We start from the raw sequence: 15,461 nt of genomic DNA on the forward strand, positions 1-15,461 counted from the left end.
AATTGAAAGTTTAGTCCCCAATCTCCCATCAGATCTTTATCAAAGAAATTTGCTGCAGAGATTTTTTCCCCCTACATAACTTTCCCTTTGAATTCTAACTATTGATTTTGCATGTGCAACAGTTTTTCAAATTTTCAAAATTGTTCATTTTAACTTTTACGATCACTTCATCTTGTAGCCCCTGCATTTTCCACTATGTATTATGCCACCTTCTAAGTACTTAATCCTAGGTCATTCTTATCACTAGGTTCTTGCAGCTAATTCCTGCTGGCTAGGGACTCCAGAATAAGGCTTGTTTAGTTCAGTCCTTTCGTTTTATGGAACAAGTTCTCAAATTGTAATTAAGACCCAATAGGGAACTGCTAAAAGGGCCCAGATGGAAGAAATGAAGAATTTTGGAAGGTAAGATTGTCTCCTACCTATTAAATAGAGCAAATAAGCAAATGCCATACAAATCAGTCACAGAACTCAAAATGGACTTTTCACTGCCTCAAACCATAATAACTCACTTTTACATAGCGCTTTAAAGTTTACAAAGCACTTTACACGTGGCATTTCATTTCATTCTCCAAACAATGTGAAGATGGGTATTCTTAACCCCATTTTACAGATGAGGAAACTGAGGTCGGGAAAGCTTAAGTGACATGCCCAGTGTCACGCCACATAGCTGGTGTCCAAGGCATGATTTGAATTTGTCTTCAGGTCTATTCACTATTCAATAAGCCTATTCACTAAGCCAACAAGCTGCCTTCTAGGAACAGCAGAGCAATAGGGTCCTTTGTCTATCCAGGAGGTCCCCAGAAAAACATTTGCATCCTTCATTTGTTCCAGACCCATTATTAGAGTATCAAGTAAGGACTGATAGAATGGACCACGTGGCTTTTTGAGAGCCCTTTTACATCGCTTGCGCTGAGTTCTGGGAGGCTCTGAGTACCTAGAGCCTCTGCCAAACTTCCAGCATCTGGACAGAAAGGAAATCCAAAGGGTGAGCTTGCCTCGTCTTGGCGCCCTTTCCCGCACTTGACCTACAGAGGGGGCTCTGAGTTACAGGCACTAGGTGGAACTGCTCGCGGTCAGCTTTTCTTGGGTGTTTGCTGAGCCGGCCTGGGGAACATTGCAACATCTCCCTCCCCCGCTTTCCCTCTCCTCCTCCCGCCTGTGAGCTCAGTTCCTGCCTCCCTGGCCCCTTTTTTACGGGTGCTGCTGGCTCCGTGAGGGTGGGGATCTTGTCTTACCGCTAGGAGCCACTCCTTGGGCTCTTAGAGTAATATCTGCCCCCCTGCTTGCCACCCCCAGGGAGGAGAGATCGCCTGCCTAGCTTGCAGCCCCCCGGGGAGCACGGATAGCCCGCCCAGCCAGAAGCCTCGGGGGAGGATCGCGCAGTCGCCCATCTTACAGTCCCGGGAAGGATCGCGCCGCTAGCATGTCTTCTAGCTCCAACCTTAGCACCATGCATCGCCTGGTGGAGCAGCTGAAACTGGAGGCGGGAGTGGAGAGGATCAAGGTAAAGGTCGGGCGGGGCTCGGGTCCAGGTGCCTGTGTGCGGTGAAGGCACAGTGGGGAAGAATTGTTTGCCATTGTTGGGGGGGGGGGGGGGAGAGGGTTTCGTAGCGTGTTTGTGGCTGGGAAGAGCGGAGAAAAGGCCTCGGAGATCTTTTTCTTTTCCCCTTTTCCCCCCCTCTCTGCTGAATGGGTGTGGCCGCTAAGTGTCCCGGCCTAGAAGTGCCTTCTCTCCCTCAAGCTCTTGCATTTCTTGCATCTCTCCATCTCCAGTGCCTTATCTATTTAATAATCTAAATACCAGCGTGACCCCGAGCAAGTCAGCCGAGCTCTCTCCGCCTGTTTCCATTTGTGCCTTGCACATGTTATCAGATGCAATAATATTGAGCGAAGCGCTTTGCAAAACCCAGAAGGCTTATAAATGCGCGCGGCCACTAGTAGCAGGGGCTCGGCGTGTGCTTGAGTTGAGTCAGGTCTCCCCTTTGAGCTGGGTCAGGAGAAAGGAGGTTAAAAAGGTTCCTAAGCCTGGGAGCCCAAAGCCAATCAGTAAACACGTATTCAGTGCCCTCAGGGTGCCAGGGCCTGTGCGAGCTGGGGATACACTTCCGGCCAGCCGCCTGGCCTTGGCCGGGGAGGTGCTGGGTGTCTGCGTTGGGGATCCCTTCCGTCCCATCTTGGGATCCGGAGCCGGGAAGCCGTGTCCCTATGTGACCCTGCTATTTCGTGGCTGTCAGAGGGAAGAGAGAGGGATCCCCTGTTACAGAAGTGCCACCTTGCTCACTCAGGCGACTGTGTGTGTGTGTAAGCGTGGCTGGACTTTCTCCCCCCCCCCCCCCCTTCTCCCTTCCATCCCCCCCCTCCCCTTTCTCCTGCCCACTTCTTTCTCCTCACCCCCACCCCTCTCTCTGTCCTCACCCCTCACCCACTCTTCCTCCTTTCTCACTTCCTTCTCCTTCTCCCTACAGCCAGCCTCTGTTCAGAGCCCCTCCCCGCCTGCTTGTCTCCAGCGGTCCCAGGCAGTCTAGTCAGCAGCACAAAAGTGGCCCCGTTCCCAGGAAGGGCTGCCCATCTTAGAATGGTCCCGAGGGGAGGGCTGGCTTCTGACCCTGGTAAACGTCTTCATTGTGTGTCCACAAGCTGGCTTCTGTTTACAGTCCAGAGCTGCAGATATACCGAGGAACCTTTGGGCATGTTTAGAAAGGGCAGAACAACTTTTGTCGTGGGGTGGTGGTAAGGGAAGGGCCTTGGTTGACCAAGATTTGGGATCCGACCTAAGATTTCAAAGTGTCTAGAGAGGCTATGTTATGTCTTAGAGCTAAGCAACCGTAGGAAAATAAAGGCTCGTGCTGAGGCTCTAGGTCCACTGGACCAAGGGGTTTCAAATGGCTTTGCTGGATGGTGGGCAGGCAGTTCAGCTGTGGGTAGTTAGAGCTATGGAGGATAGGAAGAAAAGGGAACAGGCATTTAATAAACACCATGTGCCTAGCATTTTACAAATACAATCCCACTGGATCCTCACAACAACTTTGGGAGGTGGGTGCTATTATTATTCCCATTTTACAGATGAGGAAACTGAGGCAAATAGGCTTTCCCAGGGTCACACAACTAGCAAGTGTCTGAGGCTGGCTTTGAACTCTGGTATGGCTGAATCTGGCATTGCTTGTTGCCTCCAATTCCAAGAAATGGGAGAGAAGGACCTGGCCTGCTGAAGATTATCTCTGGGTTTCTTCATTTCTCCTCTGAGTATATACCACTTAATAGTTTTTCAGGATTAATCACAGGGTATTTCTAAGCAACAATAAGGCTATTAAATAATAGCTTTATCTAAGCTATTTAGGGATTACTTACTTTCTACTTTTGACATGGTCAAAACTTTCTGTTTGAACACGCAGAAAGTACCTGGAGACATTTGCCGATGATTTATCCTGGCCTAGTCAGATCTTTCCAGCACTTGTGACCTTCTAAACGTGTTTCCCCTGAAGAAGCCGCAAAGCAAAATAGTGATCAGCCTGTTCCACAGCATGAAAACTTTTTGCCCATTCATTGCGAGAGCAGATTTGATCAGAACCAGTTTTAAGTTCGTAATTCTCATTCTGTCCACTTGCTTAAACATTCCCAATTTCCTCATCTGTAAAATGAGAATATGACTTGCCTTATATCCAACCACCAAGGGTGCAATTCAAATTAGCCTTTACCAGGAGCAGGGCCATCTAGTCATCAGCACTGAGTTGTTATAAGGAATGTACTTTGTAAATTAATATATTAATATGGGCTATTGACTTTATTGCTGTGGGAATACTGTAGGAATAGTATAGACATCTAAGGCAGGTAGGTGGTACAGTAGATAGAGGGCTGGACCTAAAGTCAGGAAGACTCCTCATCTTGAATTCAAATCTGGCCACAGACACTTACTAGCTGTGTGACCCTGGGCAAGTCACTTAATTCTGCCTCAGTTTCCTTATCTGTAAAATGAGCTGGAGAAGGAAATAGTAAACCAATTCCAGTGTCTTTGCCAAGAAAACTCAAATGGAGTCATGAGCAGTCAGACATGACTGAAAAAAATTACTGAACAACTTCCACAAATAAATTTCAGTTTCCTTGTTGAACTGAATATTGCAGAGTATACGAAAGAAAAGTTAGAGCACCGTATAGGGTTGTTAGCAGGCAAAACCTATTAAAAAACTTCCTCCTAGTCAATTAAGTAACCATTCTGTGTGCAATTACCCTGTTCCCGTGTTCCCACAGCACCTCATTTGACTTTGCCCTGAGTTAAACTACTCCCCAGTGCAAAACACCAGTGACTGTTCTTTCCATTGCTCTGATGGTGAATTCTGACTTGGGTTGGAAGTAGGTCATCCTTGCTGACCAAAGATGGCATGCCTTGGGACAGGATTGATGTCCTGCTGGGATGAAATGATTAGAGGGCCCTGAGGAAACAGCTTTATTGCTAAGCAGCAATAAAATTCTAACTGAGTCTATGAAAGGACTGGGTGGCTTAACATTTTAGTGCTAGGAAAGACCTTAGGGATCATCTCATACAAGGGCTCACCCTTTTATTTTGTGTGTGTGCCCTGCCCTGGACACCTTTCCCAGACTAGGATCCCAGATCATAGGATCCCAATTTTGAAGTTGGAAGAAACCTTAAGAGGTCATCTGGTGCAACCCCCTCATTTTACAGATGAGGAAACTGAAACTCCAACTCTCCTAGCTCCAAATGTAACACTCTTTTCACTGTATCATGCTGCCTAGTCTGGGGAACTAGAAGAGAGGAAATGCCCGGTGTAGACTACTTTTTCTCTTCCTGGAAATTTGACTGAATGAAAGAATGAGAATATAATAATAACTTGAAGGAATGGTTGGGTTTCCAAAGGATTAGACATAGTTGTAGGCATCAGGATGGGATGGTCATGGCGCAGTCTGCTGGAAGAGAGGGGAGAAGATGGCACCAAGGGTGCAATTCAAATTAGCCTTCACCGGGAGTAGGGCCATCTAGTCATCAGAAACAGGAGTAAAGGAGGAGAAAATGGGGCATGACTTCAAGAGGTTTTGAGGAGAGGAAGAGAGAGATGCCCTTTGTGAGTGACTTCTGTTTTTTTCAGTCCAAGGTCTTCTGCTGAGAAGGGGGGACGTGCGGGGTGTTGTGGGGGAACTAACTGTTCAGACAAGTGTTTCTCTAGTATAGGCCTTTCTGGCTTAAGTCCATGATCCTATATCTTTCTTCTGGTGCTTAAAAGCCTCTGTTGCTATGTGATACTTTATTATATCTAAGCCTGAAAATTGTCCTGGGTTTGGTTTACTGACTAGGAACCAGCTAAATTGACTTTAGAAAGATGACAAAAATCAGTAATCAGGGATTGTGGCTTATCTCTCTCCTTTTTTCTCTCCATGTAGGAAATATGTCATAGCCTGGATAGAAATCTTAGAAAAGACACTTCCTGCCAACAGCTAGTTATATGATCTTGGCAATTCCCTTAACTTCTTAGTTGGTAGTATAAAATGGAGATGGGTAATCTTTGTACTATCTCACTGGGTTGTTGTGAGGAAAGCAATTTGTAAATTATGAATTTCAATAGTCCAGTCCAGTCCTTCAAGCTTTTTGATATACGTACTATCTGTGAATTACTGTGGTTGGACAGTAGAGATACAGAAAAATGAAAAATAGTTCCTGTGCTCAAGGAGCATTTAGGCTTCTTGCACCTTGCCCCCTGCCTGGTACCCTTCAATGCAGTGACAATGGCTTCCTTGTTTCATCTTGTGACTCCAGGCATTCTCTCTGGCTTTCTGCTGTGCCAATGCTCTCCCTCTTCCACTCTACCTGCTGACCTCCCTGGCTTCCTTTTAAGTCCCAATTTAAGTCCCACCTTCTACAGGGAGCCTTCCTCAGCCCCTCTTAATTCTAGAGTCTTCCCTCTGTTAATTATTTCCTATTTTATCCTGTGTAATAGCTTGCTTATATTTGTTTGCATGTTGTCTCTCCTATTAGATTCTTTTTTTTTTTGGAGGGGGAAGGGCAGGGCAATTGGGGTTAAGTAACTTGCCCAAGGTCACAAAGCTAGTAAGTGTCAAGTGTCTGAGGTTAGATTTGAACTCAGGCCTTCCTGACTCCAGGGCCTCTGGTCTATATACTGTGCCACCTAGCTGCCCCATCCCTATGAGATTCCTTACTGCAGGGCCAGTCTTTTTCTTTTTCTTTTTTTTTTTTTTTATATCACTAGTGCTTAGTACAGTGTTTGACACAGAGTAGGCATTTAATAAATGTTTATTGATTACTGGGGATAGGGAGGGCTGGCGTTGGGTAGAATATTTCAAGAATGCATGGTTTTGTGGGTGTAAGTTATCCTTATACAGGTTAGTCATAGTCCTTTCGGTTCCTTGGTGGATAATCTTTATGAACTCTAGGTCTAAAACAAACAAAATAACAGCCTGATGGTGGTAAGCTTGTTCAGACTCCACTATATCGGTCCTTACTGTTGCTGGGCTTGTACTTTCAGGGTCAACTCTATGCCATTATGGGTGGAGTAAAGCTATGTCAAGGTGATCTCTTATTATTGTGAACTCTCATGTTCTAGCCTCACCTGTGAGCAAATTGCTATGAGGCAGAAAATATCTCATCTAACTATATAGAGTGTATACAACTATCTGACATTAGGAAATGAAAAAAAAACCCTTTGGTTTTTTTTAAGATGGAACACCAATCAGCACATCACAATTACCAGGTGGTAATAAAGGGAGAGAAGATAGGAATTACATAAGGGAGTTATCAGCCAGTTAAAATGAGAGTAAGGAAAAACCCCAGTGCTCCGAAGTTTCTTTCTCTAAGAAGTCTGAATCCTGAATCCTGTTTATTCCCATAAGTAAAATAGGTAACAGAAACATGATCATCTCCATTTTACAGATGAGGAAACCATCTTCACTGAGATTGTCTTTATTACAAGATGGGATAATTGGGTAATCTACAAGGTGCAGAATTTCAAATTCTGAATAAAGTACTTACTTTCTCTGGATGAAAGACAAAAACTCCTCTGTCTTTCTCTCTCTTTCTTTTTTCTCTTCTGTTTTTCCTTCTCTCTCCACCAACCTCCACCCCCATTTTATTGCCTTGAAACAATTTATTTGCTTTCTGTGGGTGAACATTATATACGGCTGCTGAGAGTTGTATATTTGCTAGAAAACCAGTCCCCCAATATTAGTTTGCCTCTGTGTTGTATAATAGAAACAAAACTCTCCAAACAATGGTTATCATTCACTTCACTGAGAAAATCTCAAATAGTTCCGTGGAAGGGCATTCTCCATCCCCTTCTTGCCCCCACCCTCAGCCCAAAGGTGCTTAATATTCTTTGTGTCTCATGTATCCACAGCAGTCCAGTGATGCCTGTGGACTCCTTCTCGGGATGTTTTTTAATGCATAAAATAAAATACATAATATTGTTACTATGTTTCCAGTTATACTGAAATAACAACCAAGGTTCTGAATGTTTGTTATAATGGAGTAGGAGTTGGTTCTTGAAGGGTGTGCTTTGGTGGAAGGGAGAAGTGTCTCTGAGACATAACTGTTTTATCTTTTTGCCCCATTCAGGTCTCTCAGGCTGCTGCAGAACTCCAGCAGTACTGCATGCAGAATGCCTGCAAAGATGCGCTTCTGGTAGGAGTTCCAGCAGGGAGCAACCCTTTCCGTGAACCTCGGTCCTGTGTTTTACTGTGATGACAGGTAACTCCATCTGGTGCTTTACTAGGGCTCATGTTTTATCTCAGAATGCCCTTGATGTTTTTAGGGGCCTCCACACAGGTTTGGTGGTAATCCTTGCCTGTGTTTTGGTAGCCATTTGTTGTTTGGGAGGATATAAAGTCAAAACAGCCAAATGAATAGATCACAGATTTAGAACTGGAAAAGGGACCTTGAGACCATCCAGTCTAATCCTTTCATTTTGCAGATGAGGAAATGGGGGTCTATGAAGTGACTTGTCACAGAAGTAGAGATAGGATTAGAATTCAACTGAGTGGCAAAATATTGGGCCTGGAGTCAGGAAAACTCATCTTCTTGAGTTCAGATCTGGCCTCTGTTATTATGTGACCCTGGGCAAGTCACTTAATCCTGTGTACCTCAGTTTCCTCATCTGTAAAATGACCTAGAGAAGGAAATGTCAAAACACAAATGTCAAACTATCTTGGCCAAGAAAATCCCTAAATAGGGCCATGAAGAGTCAGATATAAGTGAAACAACAACAAAATGTATCTATACACATGTAATATACACATGTAGAAATATATAACACACACACACACACACACACACACACACACATATATGATATGTACAATGTGCCCCCCCCCACACACACAGTGTGTGTGTATATATCACTATATGGCCTTCAGAGATCATTATGTATGGTTCAATGACCCCTGTTTTTATTTGAGTTTGACAGTACTGGTATAGGGGAAAGAGTGTCCAGGAGATCTAGATTTCATTGTCAGCCCTACTGTTTACCAATTGTTGTATCTATGAGTGAAGAATCCCTTAATCTCAGTGAAGATCAGTTTCTTCCTCTGTAAAATGGAGATGATCATGCTTCTGTTACCTGTTTTACCTGTGTTGCAAAGCAATATAAAATAAACGTGATTCAGGATTCAGACTTAGAGAAGGAAACTTCTGAGCACTGGGTTTTTTTCCTTATTCTTATTTTAATTGGCTAATAATAATTCCCTGGTGTAAATCCTATCTTCTCTCCCTTTGCAATTGTGAGACACTGATTAGTGCTAGTAATTGCTTATGTCCCAAGTTCTCCATTTGTTACTATAGTGTGAACGATCCCCTGAACTATAGCCTTGGGCAGAATAGGCTTGTCTTTTTTTTGCCTTTTTTGGGAGGGCAATTGGGGTCAAGTGACTTGCCCAAGGTCACACGGCTAGTTTTTGTGTTAAGTGTCTGAGGCTGGATTTGAACTCAGGTCCTCCTGACTCCAGGGCTGTCACTCTATTCGCTGCGTCACCTAGCCGCCCCCTAGGCTTGTCTTTTTGTAAAGATATGACTTCCCTCTTAAGATATTTCAGACATTGGGCAGAGCCAAGATGGCAGAATAATGACAGGGACTAGCTTGAGTTCTCCCCCAAACCCCTCCAAATACCTATAAAAATGACTCCAAACAAATTCTAGAGCAGGAGAACCCACAAAATGACAGAGTGAAACAAATTTCCAGCCCAAGACAATGTGGAAGATCAACAGGAAAGGTCTTTTGCATCAAGTTGAGAGAGGAGCAGTCTGGTACGTGCCCCGCCAGCATAGACTGGGCCCCTGCAAACCTGGAGCTGACCTCAGGGAACTGAATCACTGGAAGCTGTGAAGGTTTCCAAACTTCTCAAACCACAAACTCCAGAGACAGCTTAGAAGGTCAGTAGGAAAGGTTTGTCAGACCTGGATGAGAGAGGAACATAGTAGCCCCAGCCCCAGCACAGCCCTGGGGTGGTGGCCATGGCAGCAGTTGCTTCTGGAGCTCTCATCCCACAGATGATAAGGGGTTTGAACAACTGATCAGGTGATTACAGGGTCTTTTTGCTGGCACTGAGGCAGGACTGTTGCTTTGCCCATACTTGGATCTGGGTGGCAGTCCTGGTGTGAGGAGGAGCACTGGCATAGCAGAGCTTGAGGCATCAGTGGAGAGGGGACCCTCCTCACAGTTCCAGGGCAGAAAAGAGAGCTTGTGGTCACTCACAGGCCAGAGCACAGGCCAGGAGAGGAGTAAACACCTTTCAGATCACACCATCTTGGAAGAACTGAAAACTTACCCTGGAAGTATCTCTGAAAACAGTTGCACAAAACCCCTGAAGCTTGGGACAGTACACCCTACACACTGAAAGCAAAGCCCTAAAAGGCAAGTAATTTGTCTGGGAAAATGAGCAAACAACAGAAAAAAAACTCAGACTATAGAACCTTACGTTAGTGATAAGGAAGGTCAAAACATACACTCAGAAGAAAACAAAGTCAAAGCTCCTACACCCAAAGCCTCCAAGAAAAATGTGAATTGGTTTCAGGCCATGGAAGAGCTCAAAAAGGGTTTTGAAAATCAAGTAAGAGAAATAGAGGAAAAATTGGAAAGAGAAATGAGAATGATGCAAGAGAATCATGAAAAAGAAGTCAACAGCTTGCTAAAAGAGATCCAAAAGAATACTGAAGAAAATAACACTTTAAAAAATAGACTAGGGGTGGCTAGGTGGCACAGTGAGTAAAGTGCCGGCCCCAGAGTCAGAAGGACCTGAGTTTGGTTCCGGCCTCAGATACTCAACACACACACACACACAGAGACATACACACACACAGACATACACACACAAAACTAACCATGTAACCTTGGGCAGGTTACTTACCCCCAATTGCCATCCAAAAAGGCAAAAAAAAAAAAGAAATCTAATGAAAAAGTGGAGTGTCTCTTCTTCTCCTGGACTGTACATGACATCAGCCAGCAATCCATTGAAAAGGGAACATAATCTTAGGGGTGGCTAGGTGGTGCAGTGAATAGAGCACTGGCCCTGGAGTTAGGAGGACCTGAGTTCAAATTCGGCCTCAGACGTGTAACACTCACTAGCCATGTGACCTTAGGCAAGTCACAACCCCAATTGCTCTCAAAAAAGAAAAAAATAGACTAGATCAAATGGCAAAAGAGGTCCAAAAAAACCAATGAGGAGAAGAATGACTTAAAAAGCAGAATTGGCCAAATGGAAAAGGAAGTCCAAAAGCTCACTGAAGAATAATAATTCCTTAAAAATCAGAATGGAGCAAATGGAAGCTAATGACTGTATTAGAAGTCAAGAAATAATAAAACTAAACCAAAAGAATGAAAAAATAGAAGACAATATGAAATATCTTTTTTTTTTTTTTTTTGCCTTTTGGAGGGCAATTAGGGTTAACTAACTTGCCCAAGTTTACACGGCTAGTTTTTTGTGTGTGGGTGTTAAGTGTCTGAGGCCAGAACCGAACTTGGGTCCTCCTGACTCTGGGGCCAGCGCTTTACTCACTGCGCCACCTAGCCACCCCCAATATGAAATATCTTGTTGAAAAAACTGATCTGGTAAATAGATCCAGGAGAGATCTTTTAAAAATTATTGGATGGGGCGGCCAGGTAGCACAGAGAGTAAGAGCACCGGCTCCAGTGTTGGGATGACCTGGGGATTGAATCTGGGCTCAGATACTTAGCACTACACCCAGAAATAACTGGCCATGTAACCTTGAGCAAGTTACTTAACCCTGATTGCTTTAATAAAAAAATAAAAATTATTGGACAAAAAAGGAGCCTAAGATGTCATCTTTCAAGAAATTATCAAGGAAAATTGCCCTGATCTTCTAGAACCAGAAGGTAAAATAGCAATTAAAAGAATCCACTGATCACCTTCTGAAAGAAATTTCAAGATGAAAACTCCCAGGAGTATTATAGCCAAATTCCAGAGTTTCTAGATCAAGGAGAAAATGTTGCAAGCATCCAGAAAGAAATAATTCAAGAATTGTGGAGCCACAGTCAGGAGAACACAAGATTTAACAGTGTCTGCATTAAGGGATTGGAGGGTTTGGAATATGATATTCCAGAGGTCAAAGGAGCTAGCTAGGATTAAAAACAAAAATCACCTATCCAGCAAAATTTGAGTGTAATCCATGAGGGGAAAAATTGACATTCAGTGACTAGAAGAATTTAATACATTCTTGAGAAAAGACCAGAGCTTAATAGAAAATTTGACCTTCAAATACAAGACTCAAGAGAAGCATGAAAAGGTAAACAGGAAAGAGAAATCATAAGGGACTTAATAAAGTTGAATCTTCACATTCTTACATGGAAAGATGATATTTGTAACTCATGAGAGCTTTCTCATTATTAGGATAGTTAGAAGGAATATATATACAGAGAGCACAGAGTCAGTTGAATATGAAGGGATAATATCTTAAAAATAAAATTAAGGGGTGAGAGAGAATGTACTGGGAGAAGAAAGGCAGAGGTAGAATGGGGTAAATGATCTTACATAAAAGAGGCAAGAAAAAGCTTTTACAGTGGAGGGGAAGAGGGGAAAGGTGAGAGGGAATGAGTGAACCTTACTTTCACTGGATTTGGCTTAAGGAGGGAATAACATACATACTCAATTGGGTATGGAATATGATATGGGTATCTTGCCCTACATGAAAATAGTTGGGAGGGGGGTAAGGTGGGGGAGACAGTGTGATAGAAGAGAGGGCAGATTGGGAGAGGTGATAATCAGAAGCAAACACTTATGAGGAGGGACAGGGTGAAAGGAGAGCATGGAATAAGTAGGTGAGATAGGAAGGAAATATAGTTCTTTTACAACATGACTATTTTGGAAGTGTTTTACATGACTACACATGTATAACCTATATTGGATTGCTTGCCTTAATAAGGGTGGGTGGGGAGGCAGGAAGGAAGAGAATTTGGAACTCAAAACTTTTAAAAACGAATGTTAAAAATTGTTTTTACATATAACTGGGAAATGAGATACATAGGCAATGGGGTATAGAAATCTAACTTACTGTACAGGAAAATAGAAGGGGAAGGGAATAAGAGAAGGTGGGGGTTGAAGGGAGGGAAGAATGGGGGAAGGGATAATCAGAAGCAAAACGCTTTTGAGGAGGGACAAGGTGAAAGGAGAGAGACAACAGAATGGGGGAGGTGGAATAGGATGGAGGGAAATACAGGTGACAATTGTAACTGAAAAAAATTTTGAAGCAAAAAAAATGATAAACAGGCTGACTTCAGAAAAACTTGGAAAGACTTACATGAACTGATGCTGAGAGAAGTGAGCAGAACCAGGAGAACAATGTACACAATAATAGTCACACATTTTCAATGACTAACTTTCATAGACTTGGCTCCTCTCAGCAATGCAAGAATCTAAGACAACTCCAAAAGACTCATGATGGAAAATGCTACCCATATCCAGAGAAAGAACTATGGAGTCTGAATGCAGATTGAAGCATCTATTTGTTCTTGTTTTGTTTTTTCTTTCTTGTGGTTCCTCCTATTGGTTCTAATTCTTCTTTACAATATGATTAATGTGAAAATATGTTTAATATGAATGTATATGTAGAGCCTATATCACATTGCATGCTGTCTTGGGGAGCGGAGAGGGGAAGGAGTAAGGGGGAGAAAATCTAAAACTCAAAAGCTTATGGAAGTGAATGTTGAGAACTAAAAATAAAATTTAGAAAAAAAATTTTTTAAGATATTTCAGACATCTAGCCTTCAACAGGAGAGCAAATTTATTTGTTCAGAAGAGAAGTGAAAATATAAGTAAAAATTAGTTGTTTTGTTTTTCGCTTTTTGAAGGGGGGAAGGCAGGACAATTGGGGTTAAGTGACTTGCTAGTAAGTGTTAAGTATCTGAGGCCAAATTTGAACTCAGGTCCTCCTGACTCCAGGGCCAGTACAAGATCCTCAAAGGCCAGTAAGTTCAAATCTTGGCATTTAGTAGCTCTCTCCAGTAAGGTATAATGAAAAGGGTACTGGATTTGAGTCAGAACTCCTAGGTTTGAATCCCAATTCTGCTGCTGCTCCATTAGACCTGCATGACCATGTTAGGCAAGTTACTTCACCTCTGTAGGCCTCCGTTTCCCAATCTGTAAAATGAGAAATTGTACCTCCAAGGTCCTTTTTGGTTTTACACCTATCACCTATATCAGGAAATCTACTGTACCTATGAAAGGAAGCTTCTTAAATTAAGAAGAAACAAGAAAATAATCACACCGCTAACTTTGTGTAGCAATTACGCTTTTTTGATGGAAATTTATAAGCTTTATAACATAGTTTAGGCATTTTCCGTTTACACTGTCGTTTTCTGACTGGAGAGAATGGAATGTTTTATAAAATTAGAGCACCTCCCAAACTATTTTCTTTTTCTTAACAGGAAGAAGTTCACTGAGGAGTTACCTTCAAGCATGCAGTGATTAACAGCTGCTTCTGAGTCTTAAGAAAATATTTTTTTTTTTGTGGCCAAACAATTTTTAGAAATTTGAGTCCTGATAATGACCAGCCCCTGCAGGTCCAGTGCCTTCAGGAATGAACGAAGTTTCTAGATACATAAAGAAGTAGACCCACATGTAATAATTAACTTGCTTTTTTGGGGGGCAATTCTTGTAAAACATTCTATACTTTGACACACACACATCCATTCCACTTCCAACAAAACTACCCACCTCTTTTAACTCAGTTATGACTGTTTCTATATTTTTAGCAGCCTGTTTTTACTTAAGTGGCTACATTTTAGCAAAGAAAAAATTTTCTTTTACTAAAAAAATTATTTTCATTGTAACTTGTGCCTAAAGGTTTTTGTTTTCCAGCAAGTGTTTTTCTCCCTCTTTAAAATTTGCATTTTCTAAGGGAATACACCCAAGTGCAGATTACTGGCTTTACTAATCAAGCAGTGTCTTGATTTTTCTAAAGCAGAAGATAAAATATTTTATTTTTAACACTAAATATGGGAGCTATTTCTTAAGTAGTTTGTTTTGAAATACCAATATTATCACATTAAATTGCTTCATTTAGATATAATTGATACTTGTGTGTTTTTTTTCTTTTTAGAGGGGAAGGTAGGGCAATTGGGGTTAAGTGACTTGCCCAAGGTCACACGGTGAGTTTTTTTTGGGTTATGTGACTGAGGCCGGATTTGAACTCAGGTCCTCCTGACTTCAGTGCCGGTGCTCTATTCACTATGCCACCTAGCAACCCCAATCCTTGTGTGTTCTTAAGTTTATTTCATGTTTTTTTTTTATGTTTTAAAAGGTACTGCATTGTAAAAATTTATTTTGAGGGAAAAATGTTTAAAGCATGACTAAGAGAACATTAGAAAATGAATATAAACAGTCATAGAAAACTACCAAAACTAGAAAGAAGTTTTCAATTTTTAAACATCTGTTGCTATTGTAGTTGGTGGTGTACCTTTGTTTTATACAGTATACTTTAAAAAGGATTCTTTTATTTTTTTTTCATTTTGTTTACTTTGTTTTTTTGTAATAGCTTCTTAGAAGATTAAAAATAAATTTTTCCCAAATGTTTTTGACCATCTTTTCTTATCACTGAAAAACGCCATGATTCTATGGTAATTGTCATTTTAAAACTTTTATAGGCTCATGTTTTATCATGGGACAAAAAGGATGAAATCTCTTTTTTAGGCTGTGTACAATTATATAAAAGTCCTCAAAACATACACACAAGAAGGGAAGAAAATGACAGAAAGCAGAAGCAGAGAATACAAGTCACCAGCTAGAAAAGATGAGATTAGATCTAGAAAAAGGCAAGAAATGATCTGAGAATAGACAGCCCTGAGGGAGATGAGAAAGGGCCCATTGAATACAGTAATGCCATGGTATTTAATATAGGAGCAAGTAGCTCTGTGCATGCTGATCTTCTCTGAAGGCAGAGACCTATATCTATAGATCAGTAATTGATTTTTATAATGACCTTGAGACATTGAGAA

At 42.0% G+C, this 15,461-nt stretch overlaps 1 protein-coding gene across 3 annotated transcripts; it reads left to right on the plus strand.

Moving 5' to 3' along the window:
* The first annotated feature begins 859 nt into the window (after positions 1-859).
* Positions 860-15,039, plus strand: GNG10 (G protein subunit gamma 10). 3 transcript variants are annotated; one of them, XM_069085311.1, is made up of 4 exons: positions 860-985; positions 1,297-1,504; positions 7,577-7,708; positions 13,893-15,039. In XM_069085311.1, the coding sequence occupies exons 2-3, from the start codon at positions 1,424-1,426 to the stop codon at positions 7,700-7,702; spliced, it is 207 nt and encodes a 68-aa protein (XP_068941412.1). In that variant the 5' UTR covers positions 860-985; positions 1,297-1,423; the 3' UTR covers positions 7,703-7,708; positions 13,893-15,039. The 3 variants fall into 3 exon arrangements, with proteins under 3 accessions (XP_068941412.1, XP_068941411.1, XP_068941413.1); XM_069085312.1 differs by lacking the exon at positions 860-985 and adding an exon at positions 1,142-1,158; XM_069085310.1 differs by lacking the exon at positions 860-985 and having other exon boundaries at positions 1,047-1,504.
* Positions 15,040-15,461: the final 422 nt, after the last annotated feature.

The sequence above is a fragment of the Petaurus breviceps genome, unplaced genomic scaffold (assembly GCF_028583685.1).
Source record: "Petaurus breviceps papuanus isolate PSGF00001 unplaced genomic scaffold, PetGlider_PUasm1.0 175, whole genome shotgun sequence".
NCBI lineage: Eukaryota > Metazoa > Chordata > Mammalia > Diprotodontia > Petauridae > Petaurus > Petaurus breviceps.